At 64.2% G+C, this 17,729-nt stretch overlaps 1 protein-coding gene across 2 annotated transcripts; it reads left to right on the plus strand.

Moving 5' to 3' along the window:
* Positions 1-6,651: 6,651 nt before the first annotated feature.
* On the plus strand, positions 6,652-17,424 carry LOC100226230 (transducin-like enhancer protein 1). 2 transcript variants are annotated; one of them, XR_012052136.1, is made up of 20 exons: positions 6,652-6,675; positions 7,175-7,323; positions 7,969-8,032; positions 8,497-8,541; positions 11,691-11,753; positions 11,860-11,934; positions 12,472-12,667; positions 13,072-13,094; positions 13,240-13,344; positions 13,489-13,533; positions 13,837-13,992; positions 14,204-14,330; positions 14,417-14,601; positions 14,674-14,750; positions 15,033-15,282; positions 15,469-15,716; positions 15,923-16,066; positions 16,148-16,298; positions 16,620-16,696; positions 16,863-17,424. XR_012052136.1 is itself a non-coding variant. In XM_072919263.1 (20 exons), the coding sequence occupies exons 1-20, from the start codon at positions 6,652-6,654 to the stop codon at positions 16,968-16,970; spliced, it is 2,316 nt and encodes a 771-aa protein (XP_072775364.1). In that variant the 3' UTR covers positions 16,971-17,424. The 2 variants fall into 2 exon arrangements, 1 of the variants encoding a protein (XP_072775364.1); XM_072919263.1 differs by having other exon boundaries at positions 15,919-16,066.
* The last annotated feature ends 305 nt before the right edge of the window (positions 17,425-17,729 follow it).

Consider the following 17,729-nt stretch of genomic DNA (forward strand, 5'->3'; position numbering starts at 1 on the left):
CGTCTGTGTCAGGCCTGTTCTCTTTTTTCATGGATGCTCCTGGCCTTGGAGTGGATGGGCTGAGGTGTTTGGGGTTTCCTTTTCCTAGAGAAAGGTGTCTGAAGCCCCTCAGCTGTAGGTGGGGAGTGTCAGGGCTGCTGAGCCATTCTCCCATTTCACTGGGAAAGGTGGGCTGGACCTCGAGCCTGTGATGCCTGTGGGGTGTCACATTCACGGGGGCTGTGCTTTGAGCTGAAGAAGAGCTGTGGCCAGCTGGGGCTCCAGGAGCCAGCCCAGCCCAGGCAGGTCCATCCTGGCACTGCCTTTGATCCAGGAGCCTCCTGCACTCCCCAGCATGGCAGCCCTGCTCTGCGAAGGAGGAGGGAAACAGGGAGAGGCTCTTGGAAAAAGTGACGCTTTGAGCCTGCAGCTCCCTTGGCTGCCCCAGCAGCTGAGCAGAGGGAAGGCAGGGAGGGAGCTGGGAGCCTTGGAACGGCTGACCCGAGTCCCTCTGCTGCTCAGGGGCTGTGCTGGGGACAGGTGACAGGGCCAGCCTGGGGCACAGGCTCCTGACTGCTGGCAAGAAACGAGGGGCACTGGGAGGCAGCACCCTGGAAGCCTGAGGGTCCCCCCAGTCCCTTTTGGGGGTGGGATGGGCAGTCCCAGGGTCAGTAAGAGCAGCTCCTGTGTCCTGCTGGGAGCAGCAGGAAGCCCTGGGCTGGCTGTGTGGTGTTGATGTGCTTGTGCAGTGTGGGTGACTCCAGTCTAGACAAGCCCTGATCAAAAACAACCTCCCTGTGTGGAGGGAACTCCCTTTCCCTGACGCTACTTTTCTGTTTTCCTCTGGAGCTTTCTTCCCACAAGTACTTCCCTGCACCCCCAGCAGGGTCCTTCCCCCATCCCAGCCCTCCGGGCTGGTTGTTTAATATCTGTTGGTGTAAAACAAAGCTGGAGGAAGTGCCCGGGCAGGGCAGCTCTGCCGCAGGGTTTGCAAACAAAGCTCTGCAAAGGCTCAGCAGCTCCTGGAGTTGGGCAGTGAGGCACAGCCCAGCTTTGGGAGCTGCCTGCTTGATTTTCCTTCGGCCTGGCAGTGCCCAGCAACTGCCCCAGTTCCTGGCACTGCCTCGACAGCTCCTCTGCACAGCCAGGAACGTGCCTGCTCCCTTCCCTGGAGATCTGATTGCGCCCCTTGGATGCATCTCTGGAAAAACCAGCCAGGCCACAATGCTGCAGTGTGTGGCTTCCAAGGGCAGGGCTGGCTGTGCGTGTTGGGAGCTTGGCTGCTCCATCCCCCCGCTCACAGCTGTGCCCTGCTGCGGGATGGGCTGAGACCTGACCAAGCTCGTGGCATGCCAAGCCACATGTAAGCTGCAGGAGCTCCCAGGCCGTGTCCAGGCACAGCAGCCTGCTCCAGGTGTGCTCCTTCACCCATCTCTGGAGGGACAGGCGTGCTGGCAAGGGGCTCTGTGCTGGCCCCTCAGCCCCAGGGGTGCCAGCAGAGCAGCTGGGGAAGCCAAAGCAGGTCCCTTGTGTGCTGTGAAGTTTGGGATTCATCCTAAACCTGGCTGTGGCTGAATACCACAGCACCCAGCCCGTGCTGCTGCAGCTTCCAGCTGGACCCTGCTGCCTGGAGGGTCTGAGCCCCTGGAGAGGCTGGGTTTGGCTCACAGGAGGCTGCTGCTACTCTTGGGAGCTGAGGAGAGGGGAAGCAGGGTCTAGGGGCAGGGTGAGGCCTGTGTGCCTCTTTCGTGGTTCAGGGCTGGAGCTTGTACCTCAGCGGATGGGTCAGAGCTGTTCAGAGCTCTGTCCATCCTGTTTGGCGAGTCCCAGGAAGCCCCTCTGGGGTCAGGGTGAGTCGTGGCCCTGGGCAGTGTGGTGACTTGAACTGGAGTGTCCACCCTGTTCAGTGGGTGACTCGGGAGCCGGGGATGCAGCCCTGCTTGTGCTGGGGCAGATTTTGCTGCAGGCTGCAGCCAGGCATGGCTGGGACCTGATGAGAGCCGTCCTGTTCCCCGGCGTCAGCAGCTCCACGCACCGAGCGCTCTGCCAACACGCCTCCCTTCCAAAATAAGCTGCTTCTGGCAGCACACAGCCAGGATCTGGCTTCCAGCCCTGCTCTAGAGGGGGCCTGGAGCTGCCTCCCCCAACCTGCGCCTCCTGGCTGCTTCCCACCGTGCCACGCAGCATCCTCCCTCCCTTCTCCCTGGCACCTGGGATTGTGCCGATTCCACGGGCTTGGATCGCCCCGGCCCCATCCCCGAGTTCCTCCTCTCTTTTGGCTTCTTTTCCCGGCTGAGCGGGGCAAGAGGCGGGCGAAGGGGCTGAGCTGCTCGGTGCCTGCAGCAGCTTCCAGGAGCGGGCAGCGGCCCTGCCAGGAAGGATGTTACTCATCCCCTAAACATCCCCTGCCCTGGACGGCAGCCACGGGAGATGCCGCGGCCAGATGCGCCCGCGGCTCCGGGGCCTGAGGTGGCCCCGGCTCGGGGATGTGCTGGGGGACACCGATGCCATCGCACCCTGGGGTGGGATGCTGGCAGCCCCCAGGCCGCGTGGGCCTTTCCCCCTCAGCGTGGCGGTGGGTGCCGGAGCAGGACACGCAGTGGGGACAGCAGGGACAGAGTCCGGGCTGGGGTCTCCGAGCGGTCCCGGGGCACCGGCCGGGAGCGGGCACCGGTCCCGTCCCGCCGGGGCGGCAGGGGGCAGCAGGAGCCCGGCCGAGCCTCCGAGCGGAGCCCCGGTGCCCCGGCCGGAGGAGCCCCCGGTGCCCCGGCCGGAGGAGCCCCCGGTGCCCCGGCCGGAGGAGCCCCCGGTGCCCCGGCCGGAGGAGCCCCCGGTGCCCCGGCCGGAGGAGCCCCCGGTGCCCCGGCCGGAGGAGCCCCCGGTGCCCCGGCCGGAGGAGCCCCCGGTGCCCCGGCCGGAGGAGCCCCCGGTGCGGCAGCGCCGCCGCCCAAGCTCCGGTGCCCCCGCGCTGCCCGGCCCGGTCCCATCCTGCCGGGACACCGCGAGGAGCCAGATGCTCCCTCCAGCCTCTCTCCTCCTCCTCCTCCTCCTCTGATCCCCCCAGCGCTGCCTCCCCCACTCCCTTTAATCGACGTTTCCGCTGAAATGCGCCGGTTCCACGGATTTCTTTGATCTCGCTAAGGGAAGAAGGGAGCTATAGAAGAAATTAAATCGGCGCAGAAGGAGGGAAGGGGAGAGGAAAGCACTCTCGGGGGAGGTTGTTAAATGTCGCCTCTTTCTCACCAGAGCACCAGGCGAGAAAGAACCTGTCCTCACCCGTGCCTGTCCCGGGTCACCTGCGCCTGGCGCTGGCCGGGGATGCCCCTGGGCAGGGCAGGCGCTGGGGTGGCACCGCTGGGGTGGCACCGTCCCCGCCGGAGCCTCGCTGGCATGCGGGGAGCTGGCAGGCGAGCCCGGGGAAGCAGCCAGAGGGTACGAGCAGCAGTTTTGTTTTCTGCCGCTTGCCAGGGGCCGCGCAGAGCTGCTCAGGGGAAGCGCTTGGCAGCCGAGCCCCGGGCCCTGCGGGGTGGCTGGATCCCCCCACCGGCCCTGGCTGCTGCCCAGGGGCACCTCTGAGGGGTGATGGAGGTGTTCTGGGCATTTCCTACCGAGCCAGGGCTGCACCGCCGCTCTCCCGGGGGCTGCAGGTGCCTCCGGTCACGGCAGGGCTCGCCCCGGTGCCGGCCGGTGTCTGCCGCCGGGAGCTGAGCGCTGCCCACCGGGCACCGACCGCGCTGTGAGCCGCGTCCTCGCCTCTCCCCGGCCCCTCTGCCCGTGCCGGGATGCACAGCGAGAGCAGCCGCGGTGATGGGTGGCACTGCCAGAGCCTGGTACCAGGGACGGGACAGAGGGGAGGACACAGAGGTGGCACTGACAGGACTTTCCTCATCGGTGCTGGAATGGTGTTTGCCCACCCCTGCCCACATCCTGCAGCCGGGAGGGACAGCCCAGCCTGTCCCCAGTCCCATATCCTGGATGCCTGAGGCCTCCCCAGCAGCACAGAGGTCGGGGCTGCTGCAGGGGGCTGTGCCTGGGGCAGAAGGGATCAGCAGGATCCTTCCAGGGCCCTGGCTGGGGTCCCTTCTTCTTTGGTCTCTCCACTCAGCCAGGCCCTCACATGTCTGGGCCCCCTCAGCCCCATGGTGTAATGCTGGGAAGCAGAAGGGCAGGGGGGACAGGATTCCCAGGCTGGGGAGAGAGGTTTAGAACAGACATGGTGCCTCAGTCCAGCCTTCAACTGCCTTTTTTTTTTTTTTTTCCTATTTTAATATTTTGCCTTAACATGACCTTGGCCAAATTATTTCCCCTCTGTTTGAGATTTATGGGCCTCTTCCAGAAATGATCTGTTCTGTCTACGAAAATAGACATCGTGCTGTTATTACATTTTAAAATATAATAAGGCTTGGGAGACTGCTCTTCTGCTGCTCTCCCCAGCAGCTCCCCTCTCTCTCCAGAGCACAAACCCCACTGGTTGCAGGTGTGGGGGCAAGAGTGGTGCAGTGAGAACAGGGGGATCCCCAGCCCCAGAATGGGGCAGTCTCTCCCTGTCTGCCCTCAGCAGAGCTGCAGTAACGGGAGATCTCCCATCTGAGATCGCAGCTGCTCTCAGAAAATCCCGGGAACAGACTGGGCAAAATGGGGCTAAACGAGCTGGGCTTCCCACGGTGGGACTGAGGGCGATCCCCGACTCAGTCAAGGCAGCAGAACCCGGCTGGAAGCTGGAAATTCCTGCTCCCAGCCCGAGGGACCAGCACAGCCCATCACCCGCAGGAGTGCCGAGTGCTTGGGCAGGCGCAGGGCGGCCCTTGCACAGCCCTGCTCTATCTCAGTGGGTTCGCTGAGGTTATGGTTGTTATTGTTCTTTTCTTCCAGGGGCTGGAGGCAAGTTCCAGTCGCTGAGGAGGGGCTCTGCTTGTCCCAGCTCTGCGGGACAAGCGTCGGTGGCCAGCCAGGGTCTGTCCCATGAGCTGAGCCATCGCTGCCTTTGGAGGCGACAGGAGCACGAGGATGGAGCTGTGCTGAGGAGGAAAGGGCTGCTGGCCTGTTCCTGGATTAGGGTTAAAGAGGGGGAGAGGCTCCTCACAGCTGCTGCTCCTCAAATGTTTTATTTCCTGCTCAGTGTAAGCCTGGATTGACCTGCAGCAGCAGAAAATGTCGAGCAACCACCGATTTCCCTGGAAGGAATCGAACCACCAGAAAACCCACGAGGAAGGGCGAGTGGGTTGAGTGCACCTCGGCCTTATGGCTGGAAACACGGGGAGCTCCGGGAGAACGGTGCCAGCGCTGCTGGGGATGCGGGGCTGGTGTAGGGCTCTGGGACAGGACATGGGCGGCCCTTTCCCATCCCAAAGGACGTGGGGTGATGGCAGGGAGCTGGGGGCTGTCAGACCCCTTTCCTGGGGCTGAGAAACAGGCCTGGCTCAGGAGCCTTTCCCTCTGGCAGAGGGATGCTGCTGCTCCCGCCATCACACGGTGCAGGGAATTCCCGGTGAGGCGGGACCTGCAGCCCGGGGAGGGATGCGTAGGTGGTGTCGGGGTCGTTTATTTTCTTAAAAAAAACCCAAAAAAACACCAAAAAACAACAAAGAGGCCGGGGACGGACACGGAAGGGACACGACGACTTCTTGTGTTTACCAGCAAATAGCCCCGAAGCCGAGCGGCCGCTGCCCGGGACAGCGGCTCCGCTGCAACCTCCCGGCTCCGTTTTCGGGCAAAGCCGCGGTACCGGGGGCAGGATCCTCGCCGCGGGGCTGGGAGGGGCCGTGCCTCGCCCCGCGATCCCGCGTGGGGCGGCGGGAGCGGCCCGTGCCCGGTCCCCTCTCGGTCCCATCCGGTGCCCGGCCCCGCAAGGGTTAAACCGCGGCGCCGCCCCCTCGTTCTCCGCTCGGCCTCCTTTGATTGACACCCGCGCGCCGGCCGGGCCCGCGCTGGCCAATGGGGAGGCAGCTCCGCGCGCCCCACGTGGGGACGGCCGCTCCCATTGGCTGGCGGCGGGGGCGCTCGCCCGCACGGGCCAGGCCCCACGTGGAGCGGGCGCTCGCGGCCGTTCATTGATCGCGCTCCGCAGAGCGGCGGGGGCGGGGCGGGGCGGGGCTCGGCCCGGCTCGGCTGCGCTCGGCTGGACTCGGCTCGGCCCGGCCCGCCTCGCCTCGCCTCCGCTCTACCGGGCTCGGCTCGGCCCGGCCCGGCCCGCCCCGCCGCAGGGGCGCGCGCCTGGGGCCGGGGCCGGGTCTGGGACCCGCAGCGCGGTGAGTCCCGTCCTGTTCCGTCCCGTCTTGTTCCGTCCCGTCTTGTTCCGTCCCGCCGGTGCGGCCCGGCTCGGTTCGGCTCGCTGTCCGCCGGTTGGGGTCCGGCCCCGCTTAGGGCCGGGTCGGCGGCGAGGCCGGTCCCGCCCCGCGGCCGTACCTGCGGCGGGCGGCGGCGGCGGGGCCATTGTCTGCGCGGCGCGGGGGGCCGGGGCTGGGCGGGTCCGCGGGGCCCGGGGGGAGCCCCGGGGCTCTCGGTGCCCGCGGGAACGGGCGCCGCGGGCGGGGCCGGGGCTCCGCAGGGCCCCGGGCAGCGCCGGGCGGTGACCCCCGGGTTCTTCTCCAGGGCCTGAGCCGGAGCTCGGAGCAGTTTCCAGGCCCTGTCCCGCGCCGGCGGCGGAGGGTCCGGGCCGGTCCGGTGCCGAGGATGTTCCCGCAGAACAGGCCCCCGGTGAGCCCCCGTCCCCTCGCAGCGGTGCCACCCCGGTGCTCGGGGGCCTGCGCCCCCAAAGCCCGGCTCCCCTCGGTGCTGACTAACACACTGCGGGTGATGCTCGGCGGCGATGCTGAGGCTCTTCCCAAAGCGGGTCCGGCCTTTGGGAGGTGCTGGCAGCGGGAGTCACCGGGCTGTGATGGTGGGACGCTGATGGACAGGCAGGGAGCTCAGGAGTGGGGCAGCTGGGTCAGGACAGGCCACCAGCTCTGTGCCATGCCCAGTGCCACCCGTGGTCATTAATCCTTTCTGGCTCAGTGGGCAAACTGATGCTGACAAGGCCCTTGGTGCCTGGTTGTGACCAGTTCCCTCTCCAGTAACTCCTTGTGCAACCTCCTGCATGTGCTGCTCTCCCAGATGTGCCCGTAGCCTCTTCCCTGGGTGCAGGAATGCCCTGGGGGATGTGCCAGCCTTGCTGGGCAGCAGCAGTGACCCTGGAGGTCCCATCTCTGCCTAGGCCCATCTCCAGGCACCCTCTGCTGCCTCGGGAGCCGCTGTTGCTGCCAGTGCCATCCCCAGCACCCCCCAGTCCCTCAAGCTGACTTACCCAGAGACCTTGGATCGCATCAAGGAGGAATTCCAGTTCCTGCAGAACCAATACCACAGGTGAGAAGCTGCCAGAGTTCACATGCCAGCTTGTGAACTGGGCACTTCACTGGTGCTGGCCAGCAACAGGCTCCTCTTGGCACTGGGCAGCACCATCCCGTGTGGCTGCTGGACTGGTCCCTCCAGAGGATGGCTGTGCCAAGCATCACCTTGGTAGCTTGAAATGACTCTGTTTGAGGGCAAAACTCAACCTTAGCCTGCCAAAAGCCCTGGGAGGAGGGCACCCAGTTCCTGGGCTGAGCCAGAGCCATCACTTAGACCTGGAGTCCCTCTGATCCGTGAGGTTTCTCCCCAGGATCACCTCCCTTTCCTCACACTGCACGGGGCAGAGCGAGGTTTGAAATGCAGCTAAGCTTTGCAGCTCACTCCATTTGGGAAGCAGATGCTGGGGAGGGGGTTAAGAGTCCATGCAAATTGCTCCCTGATGCCCAACACCCTTTGGTGTCCACCTCCTCTTTATCAGCCCCTTCCTGCCCTCTTTCAGGTGGTTTTCTTGGCTTGTGCTGGGAGATGGGATTGAAGCTGAGAGGAGGCTGAAGTGTGTGATACTGGGAGGGCTCATGCCCTGTCCAGCCAGGGACATCCTGTCACTTGGGAGGACCAAGGGGGGTTGCTCCTTCTCCCTCTCTCTCTTTATTTTCACAGCTTGAAGTTAGAATGTGAAAAGCTGGCAACAGAAAAAACAGAAATCCAGCGTCATTATGTCATGGTTAGTGTGCTCCACCTGAAAGGAGAAGGGTGGTGTGGGATCTCCTCTGAACCATCAAAGGACACGCAGGGATGCTTTGCCTTCCCCTTGCTTTTGGGTTGTGTGGCCAGACCCTGAGATCTGGTTCCTGTGGCTGTTACTGTCTGGTTTTCCCCCAAAAAAGGCCGTGGTGTTCAAGCAGGACTTTCTGCCTCAGCTTGTGGTGGCAAATGTGCTCCTGTGTGGGTTGCCCCATTGCTGCAGGAGTCCTGGGAGGGCTGTGTCCATCCTGGGGGCTGCAGCCATGTGCCAGAGACACCTCTGCTCCTGGGAGAGGAGCTGGGGACCGTGCTGTCCCCATGGCCTGGCCACACCACGACTCTTTGTGGCCAGGCTGACCTGGTGTGCCAGCACCACAGAGGAATTTCTGCTTGGGAGCTGCCCTGGTCTCCAGCCATGCTGATGCTGCCTTCTCTCCCTCACAGTACTACGAGATGTCCTATGGCCTGAACATCGAGATGCACAAGCAGGTGAGTCTGGGTGGGCTGGCAGCTCTGTCCACCTCCTTGGTCTCAGCTCCACTTTGCCATCTGGGCTCTTCGGGGCTGTCCCCACAGACAGCCTGGGAAGCTGCTCCCTGCTGTAGCCCAGGGAGCCCAGTGTTTGTGGGGGATGTGTCCCCTTCCCTGTGCTTTGTGGTGCTCTGTGCCATGGCCGTGGCTGCTTCCTTAGGTCCCCACACACGTCTGTGCTCTGGTTTCGGGTTCAGGGTGCCCTGCTGGATTGTGATGGTCTCGTTGTGTCAGGCAGAGAGCGGTGGTGGAGGATTTGTGCTTGCATGGCTGCTCACAGTGGTTAGGAGTGGCCACGGGGGGACTGTGGGGAAGGAGACTGGCTTCCTCCTCAGGGCAAGGTGGGCTGCAGGCTCACAGCAGGCTGATGTGCTCTGGCTCGAGCACTGTCTGCTGCCCACTGCCCACTGAGGAGCATTCTGAGGAGAAGGAAGGGTTTGGGGGTGGGTGCAGGGTGAGCTCTCTGGGGGCTCAGGGCTGCGCATCCTCCCTCGCTGCTTCCCCGTCCCTCCCTCCCTCCCTTCCTCCCCTGTGCCGAGCTCCGGGTCACCAGCTGCTCTGAGACAGAAGGTTTCTTCTCATCTATTTTTAAAGAGGCTGCGGAGGAGCCTGGCGAGGCGCTGCCGCCTTCCTGCCCGCCCCGCGCCCACCGACGCCAACTGTTGCGCGGGAGCCTCTGGGGCGGCACCGCGGCCTGCTGGCCCCTGTCCCCAGCGCAGGGCGGGCTGTCAGCCCCTCTGCCAGCTCTGTGCCCGCTGCCAGGGCGTTCTGCCGCTCTGGGATGATGCCCTCCTTGTCCCGGCATCCCTGCTGAGGCTGAGGTGCGAAGCTGCCCTGGTGAGGGACGATGCCCGGCCCGGAGTCTCTCCCTGGAGGGCTGCGAGCTCCTCTCCTCTGGCTGCTGGTTCTCTCCCAAGCCTCCCAGGCTCGTGTTTGCTGCCAGCCCCAGGTGCCGCTGGCTGCAGGCCAGTGAGCTGTCGGCACTTTTAACAAGGGCCCTAAGTCTGCTCTGACAGCCAGCGGCCATTGTGTGGGCAGCGGGAACTGAGGTTAGCGCTGCCCTGGGGGGACTGGGGGCTGCCTCTCCTCCCCTTCCCCCAAATCCTGCGCTGCCCACGGGCACAGGCAGGTCCTGAGCCCTCCTGGCTGCCCCAGAGCCCCCGATGGGCTGAGGCTGGGCAGTGCTGTACTGTGGCTCTGTCCTTGCTGTCCCCGTGTCCCCATGTGCTCATCACCAAGGGCCAAGGCGTGGGGTTTGCTCTGGCTTTGTTTGTGGGGAAATGGGACTGGGGGCTGCCTGTGGTGGTGCAGCTCTCCAGGCAGCCACAGGCTTGGCAGGAGAGGATCAAGACAGGAACGAGCAGGAGACGTTAATTTTTTTTTTATTGTTGCTTTGTTTTTGGCGTGGAAAGGGGCCTGTAGCTTTCTATAAAAGCACCTCCCCGAATCTGCCTGGCCTTGGACTTGCTCACCGCGAGCCAGAGGGGAGGCGACGGTGCTGGTGGCTGGGGGGGCTGCAAACAGCGTGATCATTTTTCATGCTGAGAGCGTTAAAGTGCCAGTAAATTGCACATTAACGAGTGCGAGTGAATTGGAGGCAGCTCTCCCCAAGGAGCTGCTGCCCATCAGTGCATTAGGGAAGAGAATCCATCACTGCCGCCCCGGGAGACAGCTAAATCCTTCCCAGAACTGCCGGCTGCCAAATCTCCTCGCTCCCCCCTCTTCCTTTCTTTTCTTTCTCTTTTTTCCTCCCTCAGAAGGGGAAGTGAGGGCAGGTGCCAGATTGTTTCTGTGCTTTGGGGCTGGCAAGAGCAGGTCGGCAGCTGCTCTGGAGGGCAGCACAGAGTGTCCCTGGGCCTGTGTCCCCATGCCAGCCGTGCCCCCTCACCCTGGCACTTCAGCACCTGCACCAGCTGGGGGTGGGAGATGTGCCCAAGGTCCTGGCAGGGAAATCCAGGGGTCAGTTCTGTCCCTTCAGCTTTTGGTTTCGTCTGGAGGCTGATAAGGGGGTCTGGGTTCAACCCCCTCCTCTCAGCCCCTGCTCCACAGTGTTGTCATCCTCCCCACCAGGGTGGATAGGGAGCTCCTTGGCACTTGGGACTGCATTTTACCTGCACCCCTGTGCCCAGGATATCCCCTGCCCATCCAAGAACAGAGGAATCCCTCCCCCAGCTGGGTTTAGGGGCAGCTGCTGATCTCTGTCCCCTCTCTGGGAACAAATCCCCAGCTCCTCATGGGCATCTCTGCTGTTACCTCGAGCAGTGTCTGCTCTCTCAGCCATGAGCAGGGACAAGAGCCTGTCCCCGCAGCCTTTGGGGCATCTTTGGGTTGTGTCTGTGAGGTCTGTGCTCTGCTCTCACCTGAGCTGTGCAGGGTGGGGCTGGTGGGGGCTCTGGAAGCTGGCAGGGGTGATTCAGGAACATGGGGCTCTGGAAGATGGAGGAGGATGCCACAGGAACATGGGGCTCTGGAAACTGGCAGGGGGGTGACAGGGGAACATGGGGCTCTGGAAGATGGCAGGGGGGTGACAGGGGAACATGGGGCACTGGAAGATGGCAGGGGGTGCCACGGGAATGTGGCACAGCACAGCACGATGCTGCTCTCCCTCCCTGCGCTCCACGCTCTTGATTGCCTGTGGCACTCGAGTGTAGCAGAAAAACAGCAGCTGGAAGGAGAGCACCTCTCCAGGGCTTCCTCTGGGCTGGGAGGGCGTGGTGCCGGCAGGAGGCTGCTTGGAGGGCAGGGGGGAGCCTGCAGGGGCCATGGCTGCTGGCCTGGGGGCTTACCTGGGGGTGGCCTCGGTGGCATGGGCCAGAGGGGCTTCATGTTCCTGGCAGGGAGGAGCTGGAAGGGTCCCAGAGCTCTCAGGGTGGGGATGGAGTATGCTGGGTTGTGAAAGAGGTGTTGTTAGGAACAGGAATTGTTGCCCCAGGGTGTTGTTGCTGCCTAGTGCTGAGCAGCAGCCCTTGGGCTGGGTGTCAGCACCCTGAGACTGCCCGGGCCAAGCAGCCGTGGTGAGGGGGCTCTCCTGGCAGCATCGGAGCCCCTCAGCCTGGGGTCTGCCCTGCCCCTTGCCCTGATGGGCTCTGTCTCTCTTCCCCTGGCAGACAGAGATCGCCAAGCGGCTCAACGTGATCTGCGCCCAGCTCATCCCGTTCCTGTCTCAGGAGGTGGGTGAGCCCTCGGGCCCAGCCAGGTGTGCAGAGCTCCTTTGGGGCCCAGGGAAAGCAAGGAGCCTGCCCAAGCCTGCCCCAGCCCCTTCTTCTCTCCCCACAGCACCAGCAGCAGGTGGTCCAGGCTGTGGAGCGAGCGAAGCAGGTGACTATGACCGACCTGAACGCGGCCATCGGGGTACGTCAACCCTCTGCCCCCCACTTCCCGCCACTCCAGGGCCAGGGCTGAGGGGCTCTGGCGTGCTGGCACCTCCCAGGCTCCTGCCACCCCTGAGCTGAGCCCCCTCCTGCCCCTGGCTGCAGCCCCTGCCCCTCGTGCAGCTGAATGGAGGGGAGGAGAGAGGCAAACCAGGCTGGTTTGGGGGCTGCCAGCAGGACTCGGGGTGCAGGAGATGCAGCCGGGGGTGGGGGTGGTGGCTGGCATGTGTCACTGTGTCCTGACACCCTGTGGCCTGCGTGTGAGGGGGTAACAACCATCCCCACTCAATTATTCTCTCAAGACTGCAGCAGGTCCCCCATCCAGCCCAGGGTGGGAGGGGTCGGTGGGAGGGATGTGGTGGCCCCCAGAACATTATTGGGGACACCCTGAGTGCATGCCCTGCCCCTCCGCACCCAGGCCCCGTTGTTGACTGACCCTGGGCTGCCTCTTGCCCCTCACTTGCCCAGCAAAGTCCTGGCACAGCCCTTTGACTCTGCTCTCTCCTCTCCTCTCCAGCACCAGCTGCAGACCCAGCACCTCTCGCACCACGCTCCCCCCATCCCGCTGACCCCCCACCCCTCTGGAATGCAACCCGCTGGCCTCGCTGGCATCAGCAGTGCCTCGGGGCTGCTGGCACTCTCGGGGGCACTGGGGGCCCAGGCCCAGCTCCTCGCCAAGGAGGACCGAGGAGTCCATGACACAGAGCCCAGGGGTGAGTGTGGGGGCAGCCAGAGCTTGGGGTGCCTGGCTCTGAGTGGTGCTGGGCCTGGGGCTCCCTCTGCTCCCCATGCCCTTCTTACCTGGGCACTTCCCTGGGCTGGGGGCCACTTGTCCATGCCTCAGGGCTGCCAGCTGGGCTGGAGGGGCAGGGGGCTTGCAGCTGCAGGGGGTTTGGGTGGGAGCATCCTCCACTGACCAGCACCCTCGTGGGAGGGTGGTGAGGTGGGGCTGCTGGCGGAGGGTCTAGGACCACCCTGCTGCTGTCGTGCTGGTCTGGCCCTGCTGTGAACGCCCCAGCACCTGTGGGTGAAGTGGGGGCTTTCCTGGGGGGCTTGGCAATGACACAGAGTGTCCCCCTTTTCTTCCTCCTCCTGCTGCTCCTCTGCGTTGCCACAGCGACAGACCGAGACCCCGGCCCCGTAAGTGCCTTTTTCTTCTCTTGCACCATTCTGTGCTCAGGACACGGGGCTGGGCTGGGGCCCTCCATGCTCCTGGAGGCAGCCCTGCCTTGGTGCTGCCTGTCCCAGGAGCTGGCAGAGCCACTGACACTGTCCCTCACCCCAGAGCTCCCTGGCGCTGTCGAACGGGGAGCGCGCACGAGCCATCGCCGAGTACCTGAGCAGCAGCAAGAAGAGGAAGGTGGAGGAGAAGGACTTTGTTACAGACTATGTGAGCCCGGGGATGAGGGGCTTGGGGTGACCCCATCCTCTCCTGTGGGGTGGGGAATGGAGCTGCCTGTGCCTCTGGCACAGCTCCAGGCAGGAGTGAGGGCGGCTGCAGCCCCTCTGGCTCCAACCTTGCTCCACGTTTCAGGGCAGCGATGCAGACAAAAGTGAAGACAACTTGGTGGTGGATGAGGTCAGTGTGCTGGGACACTGGGAGAGGTCTGGGGTCAGTGTGTCCTGGGACACTGGGAGGGCTGTGGGGGCAGTGTGTGCTGTCCATCTCTGAGGCTGGGACTAACAGGCAGAGGTGGGCATCACAGGGAGGTGCCAGTGGCAGCTGTGCTCCCTGATCCTCGCCAGCAGCAGCAGTGAGCCCCAGGATCCAGGCTGCCATCCTGGCCGTTGTTTGAGCCACCAGCTGCCCATAACCTGGGACATCCCTGCTCTCCAGCCTGCTCTGCTCCCTGCTGATTTCCCTCCCTCCCTCCCTCCCCAGGACCCCTCTTCCCCGCACAGCGTCCACTCCTACTCATCCCGGGAGAACGGGGTGGAGAAGGTCCCAGTGGGCAGGAAGGAGGCCATGCCCCTCAGCCCGACCTCCATGGCCTCCTCCAGCAGCACGTCCCCGTCTCGGAGCAAGGATGCACCCACGGTAGGTGTGACTTGTGCCCTTGCTGCCTGGGCTCAGCTGGCAGAGTGGCTGTGGGTCCCCCTGCCTCCAAAGCCATGGGGCAAAGTGCTGGAGGGACAGGGAGGTCCCACAGGCCCTTCAGCACTGTCTGGGCTGGGCTGTCACTGAGGGGGAGCCAACAGGGACCCCCTGGCAGGGGCGTGGTGCCAGCTCCCCATTCTGTTCCTGGCAGGTGGAGAAGGCAGGAACGCCCAGCCTGAAGTCCAGCACCCCCACCTCCCAGGGTGACACCCTCCCAGGCTCCAGCAGTGCCCAGCAGTTTCGCCCCGCCGCTGCCAAGGTCCCCGTGGACCCCCTGGGTGAGCTTGGCCCCGCTGGGGCTTGGGTGGGTGTCCAAGCTCTGTCTCCAGGGCCCCATCCCTTCACTCTGCCTCTCCCCCACCAGCCCTGAGCCTGAGGAATCCTCTGGGAGTGCAGAGCCCCTACTCGGCCGCCTTTGGCTTGGCCCACCCTGCGGTCAACGGGGACGTGGCGGGGACGGGCGCCTACGCCAGCCTGCACCTCATGTCCCCGCAGCTCAACGGGGCCGCGGCCGCCGTGGGAGCCGGAGGCTACGGGCGCTCGCCCCTGGTGCGTGACCGGGTCCCTGCGGGGCTGTGGGGCCACGGAGTGTGAGCCCCTCTCACCCGCTGTCCCCCGCAGGTGGGCTACGACCCGCACCCCCACATGCGCGTCCCGGGGCTGGTGACCGGCATGCAAGTGGGGACCTCGGGCAAGCCGTGAGTGGGGCTGGGCTGGAGGGGCTGCGCTGGGGGAGGGGGTGTGGTGGTGTGTGGGGATGAATTTGGGATGTGTGGATGAGCTGGGGGCAGCAGGGATGGGGAGCACAGCCTGAGGGAAAGTTGGGTTGTGGTTTTTGTGTGCCCAGCTGGCATCGCTGGGTGTGTTCTGCTCATGGCTCCGACTCCAAACCGTGCTGCCTGTGCTGGACCCGTGTGGCACTGGCTGCTGTCCATGCAGGATCTCACTGCTCTGCTCCTCACTGCTCTGCTCCCTTCCAGTGCCTACTCCTTCCACGTCAGCGCCGACGGGCAGATGCAGCCGGTGCCTTTCCCCCCCGACGCCCTCATGGGCTCCGGCATCCCCCGGCACGCGCGGCAGCTGCACACCCTGACCCACGGCGAGGTGGTCTGCGCCGTCACCATCAGCAACTCCACGCGACACGTCTACACCGGGGGCAAGGGCTGCGTCAAGGTCTGGGACGTGGGGCAGCCGGGCACCAAGACGGCCGTGGCTCAGCTGGACTGCCTGGTGAGCAGGAGGAGGAGGAGCAGCAGCAATGGCTTTGGGCTGGGGCTGGGAAGGGCAATGTGCCCCTGCTCCAGTGGAGGGGACAGAGGGGCCTTTCACATCTGCAGTGGGAGAAGGAGAAGCGTCTCCTGCAAGGCCCTGTGTGCTCATCGTGTGCTCCTTGCCTTGCCCTGTTGCCTGTGCCAGAACCGTGACAACTACATCCGTTCCTGCAAGCTGCTCCCCGACGGCCGCAGCCTGATCGTGGGTGGGGAGGCCAGCACCCTGTCCATCTGGGACCTGGCAGCCCCCACGCCCCGCATCAAGGCTGAGCTCACCTCCTCTGCCCCCGCCTGCTACGCCCTGGCCATCAGCCCTGACGCCAAAGTCTGCTTCTCCTGCTGCAGCGACGGCAACATCGTGGTGTGGGACCTGCAGAACCAGACCCTGGTGAGGTGAGTCTGGGGCAGGGGCAGCATGGGCGGGACTGCTGGGGGCTCCTCGGGCCAGGGACCCCTGAGTCCCCTGCAGCACGTCCCTGTGTCTAACCCTGGCCATGGGACAGTGCCTGTCCCTGCAGCTCCTCTCTGCTGGCTGCTGCAGGAGCTGGCTGCCCTGACAGCTGTGCCCTCGCCCTCTCCATCCCCTCTTTCCCAGGCAGTTTCAAGGCCACACGGATGGTGCCAGCTGCATTGACATCTCCAACGATGGCACCAAGCTGTGGACAGGGGGGCTGGACAACACCGTGCGCTGCTGGGACCTGCGGGAGGGGCGGCAGCTGCAGCAGCACGACTTCAGCTCCCAGGTAGGGCTGGAGCCCCCCGGCAGCGCCCTGGGGCCAGCTGGGACCTGCTGGGCCACTGGGTGAGCCTGTCTGTGCCCTCAGATCTTCTCCCTGGGCTACTGCCCCATGGGGGAGTGGCTGGCGGTGGGCATGGAGAGCAGCAACGTGGAGATCCTGCACGTCAGCAAACCCGACAAGTACCAGCTGCACCTCCACGAGAGCTGTGTCCTCTCTCTCAAATTCGCCTCCTGCGGTAGGCACGCCTCTCCTGGCCCCCCTTGCTCTGGAACCTCATGGATGCCACCTCTACTTCTGTCTGTGCTTCACAGGGCTCGTTGCACTGTGGGCAAGCATGTGCTCTGGTAGCCAGCCCTGTCCCCATCAGAGAAGGGGTATCCATCCCTCTTGGAGCAGTGCTGGCTGCTGGAGCCAAACTCCTCTTTGTGTTCCCTTGGCTCATGGCTGGCAGAGCTGTGGCTGCCTCTCTCCGTGTGTTTCACAGCCTGGGCAGGATCTGCTGCTGGGATCCAGCTCTGGGCCTGGCGTGGTGACATGAAGCTTTGTCCCTCCACAGGGAAGTGGTTCGTGAGCACGGGGAAGGACAACCTGCTCAACGCCTGGCGGACGCCCTACGGAGCCAGCATCTTCCAGGTGGGCAGCCAGCAGGGCTGGGGGTTCCTGGGGTGAAGGAGCTGCCCACAAACCCAGCTGTAATTGTGTGTCAGCCCCATAAACTGATCCCTGCAGCCTCCCCAAGGAGTGGGGGTTGGGACCTTGCTGTGGGGCTGCTGCTTCTGCTTACCCCTGTTCTCTGCAGTCCAAGGAAACCTCCTCAGTCCTCAGCTGTGACATCTCCACGGATGACCAGTTCATCGTCACGGGCTCAGGGGACAAGAAAGCGACAGTTTACGAGATCATTTACTGAGCCCCAGAGGTGCCAACTGCGGGACAGGCAGGTGTCCACGGGGATGGACAGGTGGACTCTACCTGCCCTGCTGCTGACTTCCCAAAGAACGTGCAGCCAGTGGCTGTGGCATCCCAGCTGGAAGAGAGCAGAGAGGGGTGGAGGTGGCCCTGGGACCGTGGCCAGGCATGGTGCAGGCTGCTGCTCGGGGTGGATTTCCTGGGGACTTTCTCCTTGTTTTGTTCTTTGTGGGTTTCTTTCTAAATCTAGACTGTGGGAGTTGGAGATGGGGGGGAGGTCTGGCATTGTTAGGGGTTTTGTTTGGGTGCTTTTTTTATTTTTGTTTTTAACTTTTTGTTGTGGGGTTTTTATTTGTTTAAGGCTCTGGGCCTGCCAGGGTGGATGGGCTCGGGTCTCACTTCCCTCTGTGCCTCCCAGGGTGTATTTAATAATAAAAACAAACCAAAAAAAAAAAGGCAGCTGTGCCTCATCTTGGGCAGTGGCCTCGATGCTCTGTGGGGCTGGGATGGAGCCAGGTGGGAAGGGGTGACACCACGGCAGGAGCCTTGTCCCTTTTGGTCACACCTGGCTGCTCCTTTCCCGTGCTGAGGGAGCTCCTGAGTGGGCAGAGCCCATCCCTGGCCCTGGCAGTGGTGGGGAGCACAGTGTGGGCACAGAATGGTGCTGGCTCTGCCGTGCCCCAGTGGAGCAGCCTCGGGCTCCGTGGGTGTGGGAGAGAGCAGAGGCTGGCGCTGGAGGAAGTGGTTTTTGAAGGAAATG

Source organism: Taeniopygia guttata, chromosome 28 (assembly GCF_048771995.1).
Source record: "Taeniopygia guttata chromosome 28, bTaeGut7.mat, whole genome shotgun sequence".
Lineage (NCBI taxonomy): Eukaryota > Metazoa > Chordata > Aves > Passeriformes > Estrildidae > Taeniopygia > Taeniopygia guttata.